The 13,562-nt window shown below is 45.3% G+C and overlaps 1 protein-coding gene across 1 annotated transcript in view; it reads left to right on the top strand.

Annotated features, from left to right (window-relative positions):
* Positions 1-13,562, top strand: part of Adamtsl1 (ADAMTS like 1) — a 398,322-nt gene that overhangs the window by 295,565 nt on the left and 89,195 nt on the right. The window contains exons 17-19 of the mRNA XM_055629652.1: positions 2,474-2,653; positions 7,613-7,766; positions 8,577-9,702. Coding sequence (XP_055485627.1) covers positions 2,474-2,653; positions 7,613-7,766; positions 8,577-9,702 — 1,460 coding nt within the window. The remainder of the gene's footprint in view (positions 1-2,473; positions 2,654-7,612; positions 7,767-8,576; positions 9,703-13,562) is intronic.

Here is a 13,562-nt window from a genome sequence, read left to right as displayed (position 1 = left end):
AAAAACAGTTGCACAATTTTTAGCCAAATTTGAAACAAGGTTTAATTAAATACTGAGGTATGGACTCTGGTCAGGTCCACTCACTCTCTAGAATCCCAGCAAGTGGTAAAGAGTCAAGTGTTGTAGGGGCTTTTTAAGGGCCAAACCATGATTTCCCATGTGGCTTTATTATTTTTCAAGAACTACAGCTCCTAGCAATCCAGAAAGTTACCTTGTGTGTGGGCAGGTGGGGTTTACAGGTTGACTTTGGCTCTTACGAGGGGGCAGTGGCCAAAATAACTCCTGCAAAGAAAAATACTCTCACCAGGTCAGGGTGACAATGGCCAGAAACCACTGTATCAACTTATGTTTTTAGGCAAATTTTGTAAAAGCACTTGCTGACCTGAGTTTGGTTCCAAGGAGCTGCTTAAGGGCAGAAGGAGAGAACTAATTCTACACACTTTCCTTCTGATCTCTACCTGTGTACCATGATATGCATACCTGCACACCACTGTGTGTGTGTGTGTGTGTGTGTGTGTGTGTGTGTGTGTGTGCATAACACACAGGTAATGCATACATTAATAAATTAATAAAATACTTTTTTTTACACTTCTAGAATTGACAGATTTCCTGAAGTTTATTTTACTGTCTAAAGATTGACAAACCTATGGACTGACTCCATTCATTATTATTATTATTATTATTATTATTATTATTTATTAGTATTATTGTTATTAGTATATGGGTAGTCTGCCTGCATGGGTAGTCTGTGCACCACCTTCATGCAATGCCTCAGGAGCCCAAAAGAGAATGTCAGATACCGTAAGGCTGGATTTACAAATGGCTGTGAGCCGCCATGTAGGCTCCAGCTCCTCTGTAAGAGCCACCAGTGTTCTTAACACCTGAGCCATCTCTCCAATCCCTTGACTTGATTCTTATAAGACAGGGCAATAGTATAAAGTCTTTTTATTTTTTTTTATCTTTCACAGGATAATGATCTTATAAGGCGTGGGGCCACTGGAACCAGGTTTAGGGAGTTGTCCAAATGGCTTTCCTGACAGGACTTGGGTCCCAGTCCTCTGACTAAAAACTAGAGTCCTACCATTCCTGTCCCTGCTTATATGAGCAGTTGATTGAGGGGAGAGCGGGGCAGTGTTTCAGCCATAATATCTTACTGGCTACCTAATAAGACCTCCTCCAAGGAGGGTGACATCTAGGCTGTTGAAGCCATTCCTTCAATGCGAACTCCCATCTTTCAGACCTAGACTTAATGTCTCCACAAACCCAAGAACAAAAAAAAAAAAAAAAAAAAACACTAGAAATTGTTCCTAAGAAACCAGAAAGTTCCCTGACATGTCTGGGATGACCTGCCCTAACCTAGCTAAGTCATGGTTTGGTATATATGAGCTGGACTGGAGTAATAGAAATCTCAAAACTACAGTGGCTTCAGTGAGTAGAAAGGTATCGTGCATAGGCAGGGGCAAGCAGAGTTTCGCAGTTAACAAGAAAACCTCTTCTGTCTTTTTTGCAGACCGCGTGCGCACCATCCCCATCCCTGCGGGCAGGGGGGTGGGTGTTGGTCTCCCTTTAGATGAGGCCTTTGTAATTGCATACATCCGTCTGTATCTACCCCATTGGCCATCATTCAGTCCAGTGGCTGTGTCTGCTTTCAGAGGAGTTTGCCAAATATAGCCTATACAGAAGAAAAAAAAAAAAAAAACATGTACCATGCTAAAAACTGAGGGCCCTTAAAAGGGAAGGGACAAATACTTGGAAAAAGCCAATAGTCTGTGCCCCGGGAGGCCTCGTTCCTGCCGCAAGCAGCCAGATTATAACTATTAAGTTCCATGTAAACAAAGTGTTTTACTGCGGTCCCCCTGAAAACCACTGACATGAGGCTATTTTTCTTGCATACCAGATTTCAGCGCCTCCAGCTCCCAGTGCCCTTAGAAATCACCAGTCCAGATGAGTTCTTCAGAAAGCCAGCCCCTAAATCTCACATTGCCCAGTGTGGTTGAGTGAGTGCTCCCACACTGAGGGAGAAGACAGTCTTTTTTTTTTTTACTCTGCAAATTAATTTTTTTGGGTCGATTCTGATGGCAGGAGGTCGCTCTTGCTCATTCTGGAAGCTGCACAGATTATTTTCATTGGATCATAAATATGTTGAACACTTTATTATACTAAACTTTTAAACCAGTTTTCTTGAGTAGCTACAAATCACAGTTCAGAGGCAAATTTCTAAGATTCCAGGGCTCCTGAATTCCTGGATGCTCAAGTTAAATACCTGAGATTATGAGCGGAGGGTTACAAAATTCACTGCAAAGACAAGAAACGAAGCCCTTTGGCTGGACTCCTAGTTGTATTTTTAAAAAAAAAACAATCAAACCAACAAAAAAAAAAAAAAAAAAAAAAACTTACTATTCACTCAAACAAGAATAAGGTAGTGGTCAGGATCCTTGCCTGTGCTGACCCTTGACCCTTTTTGCTTCCCCAGTGTTCCAGGACCTGTGGAGGAGGGGTTCAGAAACGGGATGTTCTTTGCAAACAACGAATGGCTGATGGCAGCTTCCTGGAGCTTCCGGAGACCTTTTGTTCAGCCTCCAAACCAACCTCCCAGCAAGCATGCAAGAAAGACGACTGTCCCAGTGAGTGGCTTCTCTCAGACTGGTCAGAGGTAGGTATGCTCCTCAGGGAAAGAGAACACAAAGCATGGAAGGGAAGAGAAGTCACCCCAAACACATGCATTGAAAAGAGACCAAAAAGCTCTCCAGACGGTGTGAATAGCACTTTGTAATGCCATTGGCCTGTAACATATAGGATGCGTAACAACTAGGCTATGGGGACCTGTTTCACTACGGAGACCAAGGCTGTGTAGCCAGCCCTTCCTTAACAACTGAAAATCAGAAACCTGCAATTATAAATGAGGTTCCCCCTCGAACAAACCCGGAACACAAGGTTCTTCACCTCTTTCTCCAGCTAGCCCCCTCCTCCTCCTGACACTCCCACTCCCATGTCCTACTCCCAGATGTTTCCAGTCTCTGCTCAGGAAGGGCAAGGCCTCCCTGGTCCTTCTCTTCCAAGTTTCTGGACAATAAAGGATGTGATTTATTAGGAAAAGAAGGCCAAGGAAATCCTGCCTCTTTACTGTAAGTTTCCTGACTCTAAAACTTGAACAACTTCCCAGCAAGAGCACTTGATTTCCCCCATTGCTGTGCACTTAGGGACGTGAAGGCTCAGTGCTCACAGCTCCAGATGGTGTTAGGGTACCAAACGAACACCTCCACCTAACCTGCTTCTCCAAGTAATTCTTGTTCTGACACGGCACGAATTCATTTGCAACTGGATTCAAAGATTCAGCTCATCCTTTTTCAGCCTCTAGAATTTCTTTGAGTCACCCTTAACTACCCAGGTCCAAAGACCTGTTTGTCTTCCACAAGAGAAGTCTAAAAGTCATTGCTGAACAAGCAAACTCAGCAACTGGCAAACAGATTGCTGCATCCAAATCATATGCAAAACCTTTCTCTTTCTTGCCTAGAAGCATCCAGATTGGCTTTCGGAACCCATGGTCGTTTTAGTCTATAATCTACTGGAGCTGCTGATGGTTGAAAAGTGTGTCTCACAAACACTTAACTTCCAGACAGAAAAGTCCAGATGCCCAGCCTCTCAGCATGGAATTCTTACCTTGTACATTTTCAGCTTGTTTGGAGTTCATCTGATGGTGCCTGCTGAGGGCATTGGGGTTGTGAAGGAGCCAATATTCCCATCATAATTTATCAGCAAAATTACCTCTAGCTGTGCCTCACCCCAGATTATTCAGAACAGAAAGGAAAATGGTTATTTTTGTTTTTTAGAAACCATTTGTATTTCAGCAGGAAACAAGAATGGGAGAGTAGAGGGGAAAAAACGTGCATGTATAAATGTGTGTGCACAGACATGTTGTTGCTGGTTTTCCTAGGAGACTGTTGATTTGGGTGATGTTATATATTTTTAAAACATACTAAAAAATGCCAGCACAGAAAAGAGCCCTGGTGTGTGTGCCAAGTGGCCGTAGTCAAGACAACCTCCTGGTAAAGTGTCTTTTGGGTGATGGGCTGTCATGGATGGACAGTGGAGAAGGGAATATATATGTATAAGAACTGCCACCCCCTCCATCCTCCTGACATCTGTGGCCTTTGGAGGATGCAGAACACAGAACATTCATGAAAAGTGATTTTCTAGAAAGCCCTTTGTGGTTTAAGCACCAAAGAAAGGATCCACTGAGCTGGACAGCAGTAAGTAAAGCAGATCTTTAGAATAGGATCTAGTAGAGTTAAGAGTTCAGAAACACAGACAAGCAAACCTGGCCCCAAACTCTGACCCTGTCTCCTAGTGACTGCATAACATGAGGCTCATTGCTTAATCTTTCTAACCCTTAGTTTGATTGTCTTTGAAATGGACATAACAACGTCCATCATGTAGGCAGAGCTTTGATTAAATGAGAAGTACTTATGTCTAGTTAAACTCAACTCTTGTTATGATGGTGGGTCTCTATCTTCTGGGATCACTTTCAGGAGAAAGAAGAAACTAGGTAAGCACTCCATTGCCTTCAGTGGCTGGGCTCAGGGCTGTAGTCCAGTTCCCTCTCAGGCTTGGCTGCTTTCCCCAGGGGGGAAAAGGCCACATGTGGGAAACTAGGAGGAGTTAGCCCTTATCTAAATCTCTGAGCTATCTGGGCTGGTGAATGGAATTGCAGGCATTGAGGAGAGGCCGGGAATGGTGAGATCTAACCTCCCAATCACAAGAGCAGCTCTGGGCTTCTTGGCTACCAGCCTAGCTTCTAAGTTCAGTGAGGGAGAGAAGGAAGTCATGGGGTGTGACAAAATAGAACAGTGTATATCATCTTCTGGCTTCCTCACATGCAGTAAACAAATCAAGCGCGCATGCACACACTATTTTTAATTCTAAAACAAAATGAGAACTGTGTGGTTGAAATAGGAGTGGGATGACAGGCCTCCAGTGGTGGGTGTCCCCATCCCTGAGAAGCAGCCCCTGCATCACCTCCTCACCATGGTAACCAGGGACTTGGCTTCAGCTTGGCTTCCCTGCTTCAGAGGTGTGGGGCTGGGTGCTAGAGATGACACTACCACAGTCGCAGCTGACCTCGGCCTGCAGTCTGGCTCTTGGTCTGTTTTTCTACTTGACCAAACTACAATGGCCATGTTAAGCTATCAGGCTCCTTGCCTCATGCCTCCTGATCCTTGGATCTGTTACTGTCATTTAATTTAAGTTCAAGCAGGTGTCAGATAGAATCTGGCATCCGTGATCATCAGGCAACACAAGCAGGGGTTTGCTCTCAGCCTGCACTGGTCCTCGGCATCTTGAATTTCTCTTGGGGTGGCAGATGTCACAGTCACCTGTCCCACGGATCAGTGTCACTTCAACATCCTCACATATAAACCTTCAAAGTGTGGGATAGTTTTCTGTTGTTTTTATTGTCATTTTTCCAGTGGCATGCTGCCATGACCCAGGTTCAGGCCTTCACCCTCTCAGGCAGGGGCTGTCGAGGCCCTCCATTCTGTCCTGCCTCCCTTCCCTCCCCTCGGCACAGGGTTGCCAGATTCACTTCCTCAAACACCTCTTTCGTCATGTCACTCCCCCTTCATGGATTCCCAGTGTTCTGTGGACCAATTCCAAACCTGTCTGAAAACGAAAGGTCTCCAAAGTCCTCCTCACATTCCTTCCTGCACTCACCTCCGCCACTAGTCGGTAAAACTGGCTTGGGTTTGTCCCAAGCCCACACTGGTCTTGTGCACTGGTTTCTTTTACTTTGTTTTAGGACTTTCTCTGCTTGGCATCCTTACCCCACCCAGACCCTCCCCATCGTCAGAGCAGAGGTCAGGAAAACCCATACGTTTTATAGTATCTAAAAACCTGCCTTCTTACTGGTACACTTCTACTAAATTCCTTAACTACTGTGTCTTCTTTCGACAACCTTACTGACATAGAATTGACCTATCACAAAATTCAATTTAGCTTAATAGTCTAGAGGTTTGTCTATGTTGTAGCACAGATAAGTACTATGTTTGTTTATGTGGATGGATAATATTCCGTTAATATACTTCCTTTATTCATTCAACAATTTAATGGGCATTGAGTTGTTTCTACTTCTTGGTTATTAAAAGTAGTTGAATGTTGTTAAACAATAGCAGTGCAGCTGTGACTATCTTCATGTAAGTCTTTGTATGGATATGAGCTTTCATTTCTCTGAGGTAGACACCTATGAGTAGAATTCCTGGGCCCTAGAGTAAACTTTCTTTTTATCAAAACTAATAAACCCATTTGCCTGGAAGTGGATGGCAGGGAGCATATCATTTTATATTCCCACCAACAATGTATAGGGTTGGGGGTTGGGGGTAGGGGTAGTAGGGTTTTCATTTTTTTTCTCCAGCCTCACCAATACTTACTATTGTTATTCTTTCTAATATGGTCATTCCAGTATTTGTGAAGTGATATGATACCTCATTGTCATTTCGATTGACTTTTCCCTTTACTTTACTTCCTTTTACTTTAATTTACTTCCTTTTTAGTGGTGCAGTTGACTTTTTGTCTCCTTGTTTGAAAGACCATTTCTAGAGCCTAGACATTTCACCCGGAACAAAGTAGATTGGCAGCACTTATCCAACGGGAAGCATATCATTTATTGGGTTTGGGTGTCTTTTCTTGTAGTCTCTTATTTAACTCACAGACTTGTAAAATAAGCATAAAAATACAAACAGTGCCGAGAGCGTCAGTGGCTGTCCAACTATTGGAAAACTGAGCTAAGACTTGAACATAGGACTCTGTGTTTATATGACTGTATAAAACCTAAAGCCACATGTATCTAAGAATGGGTTAAATGCTCATAGGAACCCTTACAATTCAGAGTAATGCAGAGTGTTTGGAGGGCAGAGTATGGCTGCAAGACACATATTCTTTTTTTAATATATTTTTTTATTTATTACAATTAATTCACTTTGTATCCCAGCTGTAACCCCTACCCTTGTCCCCTCCCAGTCCCGCCCTCACTCCCTCATCTCCTCCCATGCCCTTTCCCCAGTCCACTGATAGTGGAGGACCTCCTCCCCTTCCATCTGACCCTAGCCTATCAGGTCTCATCAGGACTTTATTTCATAGTTTTTCTCTGTGGCCTGGTAAGGCTGATCCCCCAATCCCCGCTCAGGTGAAGGTGATCAAAGAGCCAGCCGCTGAGTTCATGGCAAGGCAGATATTCTACATTATTGTAAATATTTCTCTTTCGGTGGCTGATGCTTTTTTGGGCATATCATAGTGAATTTATGGGACCACACAAAACAACCGTGAGACTCTAGTCCACTGGTTCTCAGCCTTCCTCATGCTGTGACCCGTTAGTACAGTTCCTCATCTTGTGGTGACCCCAAACCATAAAAATATTTGTTGCCACTTCATAACTGTAATTTTGCTGCTGTTATGAAACATGATGTAAATATCTGATGTGCAGGGCTGCTGACATGCCCCCCCCCCCCCTTTGAGAGGGTCATTCACCCTGCAAAGGGGTTGTGACATGTGACACACGGGGAGGGACCTGCTGCTCCAGTTAATGGGACTTTCATACGTTTATCCTTTCTTCCTCCACCAGTGCTCTGTGAGCTGTGGGGAGGGCACCCAGACTCGAAGTGCCATTTGCCAGAGGGTGCTGAAAACCGGGGTCTCCACGGTTGTCAATTCTACCCTGTGCCCTCCCCTGCCTTTCTCTTCCTCCATCAGACCTTGTATGCCGGCAACCTGTGCAAGTGAGTACGTTGGGGTTCTGGGAGTGGGATATGGAAGCCCATACGTAACAGCAGCCATAGCCATTAGGCAAGGATCTCCCCTGAGCCCCAGAGCAGCGGGCATCGTGGGACAGCAGAGCCTAAGGACAGCTGCGGCTGGAGTGCCTAGATGGAGATGAAAAGGGACTCTTAATCACTCAGTGTCCAGGTGGAGTTCTCCTCTCCCCTGGAACAACAGCTTGCAAGGGTAGAGCAAAGGTCACCCCTCTGGCATCCTGAGGTCTGGAAACCGAAGGCTGCTTATTCCTAATGAGGTCTAATGTTATCCAACCTGGGGTTTAAAACTGCTCTAAACACACTTGCTCTGCGTAACATTAATCCCTAGAGGTATAACACTTCTGAGCTCCCCTCACATTACGGACCTCGTTCTTTGCATAGCCTAGAAGGGTAGACAGTTAACAGGGAAATGCACTTCTCTTTGTCCTCTGCCCGCCTCTCTTTACATGCTTTTTTAAATGCTTTAAGTGAGAACTGCCTTCCTTCTGGGCTCTAAGCACCTCCACCTCTTCAGTTCCTGTGGGGCTGCCCCATACCACAGACCTCATTAGTGCTCTAGGTTTTGAAGGTGGGATAGCCCAGTGATCCACAGTGGTAGCTAGCTCCTTCCGGGTCCACAGGCAGTGGTAAATGACAGTCCTGGCCAAAATTAACAGAAGAGTTCTTGCCCCTTGGTGCTTTTTGCCCCCTAACCTCTCTAGTGGCCCTGTCTGACTCTGGCTTTTCCCTGCTCTTGGTTCTTTCTCCTTCGGTCCTGCATCCCTCTCAAACCAGGGCCTGGAAGGCCTTCCACCAAGCACGGCCCTCACATCGCAGCTGCACGGAATATATACATCCAGACCCGCAGGCAGAGGAAGCTGCATTTCGTGGTGGGAGGATTCGCTTACCTACTTCCCAAGACTACCGTGGTGCTCCGGTGCCCCACTCGCAGATTCCGCAAGCCCCTCATCACCTGGGAGAAGGACGGCCAGCACAGCATTAGCTCGGCTCATGTCACCGTGGCCCCTTTCGGCTACCTGAAGATCCACCGCCTCAAGCCCTCAGATGCAGGCATCTACACCTGTTCTGCAGGGCCCGCCAGGGAGCAGTTTGTGATTAAGCTCATCGGAGGCCACCGCAAGCTGGTGGCCAGGCCGCTGAGCCTTTGGAGTGAGGAGGAGGAGGCCCTGCAGGTGAGGAAGGCCAATCCAAAGGAGGCCTTGCAAACCCACAAACACCAAAATGGCATCTTCTCCAACGGCAGCAAGGCCGAGAAGCGCGGCCTCACTGCAGACCCTGGGAACCGCTATGATGACATTGTGTCTAGGCTGCTGGAGCAGGGCGGCTGGCCAGGAGAGCTCCTGGCCTCCTGGGAGGTGCAGGACTCTGCCGAAAGGAACGCCTCCTCGGAGGAGGATCCCCATGCTGAACAGGCCCTCCTGCACCTCCCCTTCACCATGGTGGCGGAACAGAAGCGCCTGGATGACATTCTCAGGAACCTGTCCCAGCAGCCTGAGGAGCTACGGGACCTCTACAGCAAGCACCTGGTGGCACAGCTGGCCCAGGACATTTTCCGCAGCCACCTGGAGAGCCAGGACATGCTTCACAAGCCCTCTGAGCAGAGGTTCCCTCCCGTGGCCATCCCGCCCCACAAACGTGTTTCAAGCCTCAGCAGCTCCCTAAGGAGCTCTTCCGGGGAGGCCGGGGGCGGCTCCCGCAGGCCTCACCGCAAGCCCACCATCTTGCGGAAGATCTCGGCAGCACAGCAGCTCTCGGCCTCCGAGGTGGTCACCCACCTGGGGCAGACCGTGGCGCTAGCCAGCGGGACCCTGAGTGTGCTTCTGCACTGCGAGGCGGTAGGCAACCCGAGGCCTACCATCCACTGGACCAGGAACGGAGAAGCGGTGCAGTTCAGTGACAGGTGAGCCTCGTAGAGCCCTGGTCTGAGAAGGGTTGGGAAAAGGGAAGGAGGGCCCAGCAATCGCCCCCTAGCTCTCAGACCTGTTTCTACTAGACAGTGTTGAAGTAAAAAACAAAACATTTAATGTCTCTGAACAGAACGCTACCACCCAGAGATGGATGGCTTTGAATGTTGGGTAGAAGGACACCATTCCAAGCCACAGCCTTACTGCTTTTTCTGCCTCATGAGCTGAGCCATGGAAAAGCTTGGACACGGGCAGCATCTCTACATTTATTTAGTCTCCCAGAGACTCCCTGCAGGCAATCCTGTCCTCTGTCTGGGCTGAACCCAGCTGTTGTTCTCAGAAGTTTTTACCCTCTATTTGACCTGTGACCATGTATCCTAACGTCCCACGGGGTCTCCGCTTGGGTATGTTATTGTCGGGATGACAGCATGTCCTATGACTGGGCTCCTTGGACCAAAGCCATTCATGAAACTAAAATTACCAGTGGTAGTAGAAATAACCACCATGGCGTTTTTAGCGCTGCCGATGTACCAAGAACAGCGCTTCATTTTCAAAGCGTTCTCTGCAGTTTTGCAGTGGCTGGAGTACAGTGGGGTCCTGACAAATTGCCAGGCAACCTCCGAGGTCACTGGAACCTCTTTCACTCAGGTATGAGGGACCACAGAAGCTCAAAACCCAAATGCTGTGAAGGCAAGGGGAAAGGCTAGAGCACAGGCGCGCCACTATTGCCTGCACAAGCCACAGCTGGGTGCTCCTCAAATCGAGGTTCGGTGATCACACGAGTCAGAAAAGTGCTCTGTTAAGGCTAAACAGATGTGTTTACCACTGTATTTTATGTCTGTTTTTTTTTAATATATAACTTGATTTTTTATTATTATAAAGGTAATAAAATGGCTATAAAGCAATTCAGATGATATCCAAATCTATAAAGTAAAAAGTGCAACTTTCCCTTGTCCCCAGTCTCCCTCCCCAGAGACCGTCACTTGTAATGATTTGGTATACATCCTTTTAGAGTTTTTCTGTATTTTATTGTGTTATTTAAAGCCATACACGCTTAGGATTTGGGTTTTTAATGGGATGCTAGTTATGCCGAGAACTTTTGACTATCTTTTTATTTCATGTGTTTATAATGGTGTGTAGAGATCCATATCACCCTTTTAACAGCTGATTACTGTTCCTGAATGTGCTTTACAATTCCCCAACTGGAAATTATTTGGGGGTTTTCACTTTTCTTAACTTTTGTAAGCATCTCATTGTGTGTTCTCACTTTCAAAGAAGACAATGTCATGTACAATGCTTCCTGAATACTCCTCTGATCACACACAGAGAGAACAAGAGAAAGAGAGAGAGAGAGAGAGAGGAAAGGAGGGAGGGGGAAAGGAGGAGATGGAGAGGCTTAGTACTTTGAGAAACAATAAGAATTTCTGAACAGGCACTTGGCAAACTCTACCTTAGTGGGTGTTGAGAGTCTAGCTTCAGCAGCTTTAAGATGCAGAAGGATTAGTGGAATCTTGTTAGAAGACTCAACATGGTAGGCAGGTGCTAAGGATACGAAAGCTGGACCTTCGCCAACAGAGAGTAAGGCTTGGAGTCAGTCACCCAGGACAGTGATTGACACATGGTAGTATTGATAGAAATGCACCAGAGACTGTGGACAGACAAGGTGCATTGTTATTTACATATTTTTATATGTATCAGTGTTCGCCTGCATGTATATATGCACACTTGATGCAGTTTTTGCCACCGTGAAGATTTTCTTCCTTAGATCTAGCCTTGAAAATACTTGCATTGTCAATTAATTGCATGCAATTGAGAAAAAAACCTGAGGCTCTGTTTCCGATGTTTGACGTTATGGTGTTTGCAATTTGTTCTGCTAGCTACTAACAAATATGGCTGTAACTTGGCTTTCTATTTGGTGTGCCAAGTTCTAGTTGAGAAAGGAGAATAAATATATCTTCTTAGAGCATGCGTGAGTCATGGGGCCATCATGGGGAACACTTTGCTGTGAACTTTTTGTGACCCCTTTGATGTTGGGTGTCATTACTTGTCTTCATCACTTTGTCGTCATAGTTCAGAAATGCTCATTCAATTTCAGAAAGAGATGTGCTGAAATGTCCAGTGCTAGCGTTAGTTTAGTTAGTCTGTTTTTGCTTAGTGCCCAAATCCACCTTCCTAGGGGTCTGCAAGATCCAGCTGCTAGTTGCTCTGTTAGACTTCCCAAAATATTAAAGTATATAATAAATATCCTGGACGATCAAGAATAAGTCAATCCAGAAAGAGAGCCAAAACTTGACATGAGAGAAATTAGTTTTACCAAAGAATGAATAAAAATTCAGATACTATTAACCCGGTGTTACATGTAAACTTTAGTCCATAAAGTGAATTCACGTGATTCTTAGAAGCACATGTCAACTTCTCAGGCGGTAGTTTCCAAGATGGCCTGAGTGTATACTGTGGCAGCCTGGCTCACCGTGTTCCTCATTTTCCACTTTCCTGTGCGAGATACTGAGGAGAGTGGAAAGAAGACTCATTTCCCATTGATGAAACTCACGGTCTGTTTAGGAAACCAAAGGGATACAGGCAATATTTATCAGGCTAACAGAGCAATACATCCAACTCTTCATATATATCAACGTGCTGGGAATAACTGTGATGAATGGAACAAGAGTCCATGCATTTGTGATTGTATTCCAATAGTACATATCAGAGAGAGCTTTCCTGATCATGACATCTAAAGCAGGTCTCCCGTCCCCAATTCTTCTCTACCTCTTGAATTCCGGTATTTGACTTACAGGATTTTATGATATTTGATACATCATATATTTACTTGTTAATTATCAATCCATGATGGCACAGCTTTCTTTACTACTGTAATTCAAGTGCTTATATGATAATTGACACCAAAAAGATACTAAATAATGTAAAGAAATATACAGGGAGAAGAGGGAAGGGAAAGAAGCTAAACACAAAAAAAGCAAAAAAATAATAATAATAAGTAATAACTGTTTGGGTACAAAAAAATACGACAAATATTTAATAGAAAAAGCCTTGGTGATATTCTGGATATGCACTCTGGGGTGATGTCCTGTAAGCCAAAATTCAAATGATGACCAGTGCTCAGAATGTGTTACCAACAGAAAAGGGCTTTCTGGATGAAAGAAAGTTATACAAAATCTCTAAGGAAAAAAAATGAGTTTGTTGTCTTGTAGAACCCCGAAAGAGATTCCTTTGGCTGCAGTAAAGAATGAAGTCCCAGGGGAGCTTTTCTTTCTAGGGATCGGGGTAACATTTGGGGGAATAGGAGGCAAGTAAGCAAGGAACACAGTCTCATTCCCAATTTTACAGCCTAGTGCAAAGTATGTATGCTGTGGCATAGGAATTGTAGCAAAGTGAGAGCGGGAGCTAGGAGCTGGGTAGGGGGTTCATTGCTACAATCATGTGGATGCCATCAGTACCTGCCGGGCAGTCAAATGATAGGCCTTTGGTGGTGAGATGATACAGAAGACATAGGACATAAGGCTGCTTTCCAGAAATGAGCATGCCAGCTCAGGACTCCATTTGTATGAAATTCCAACAGCCAGGATACTTCCACCTCCTAAGCTTTGAAAAACTAGATGGTCCTTCTGTGATCTGCATGAGTGTGTCCAGCATGTGCACCTTCACACAAGTGCACAAACCACAACACATGAGCAGAGTAAGGCTTATTAAAAGAGCTAATCAAGTTGAGCCCGGGGTTTTAAACTAAGTTAAACAAGATTTCATTCTTAGTATTGGGAGAGCTGGGGCTTGAACACGGGAGATAGATAGATAGATAGATAGATAGATAGATAGATAGATAGATAGATAGATAGATAGA

This window comes from Psammomys obesus, unplaced genomic scaffold (genome assembly GCF_907164565.1).
Source record: "Psammomys obesus unplaced genomic scaffold, mPsaObe1.curated_primary_1811, whole genome shotgun sequence".
Lineage (NCBI taxonomy): Eukaryota > Metazoa > Chordata > Mammalia > Rodentia > Muridae > Psammomys > Psammomys obesus.
The sequence above is the reverse complement of the archived record's forward strand: the minus strand, read 5'-3'. Positions and strand labels throughout refer to the sequence as shown.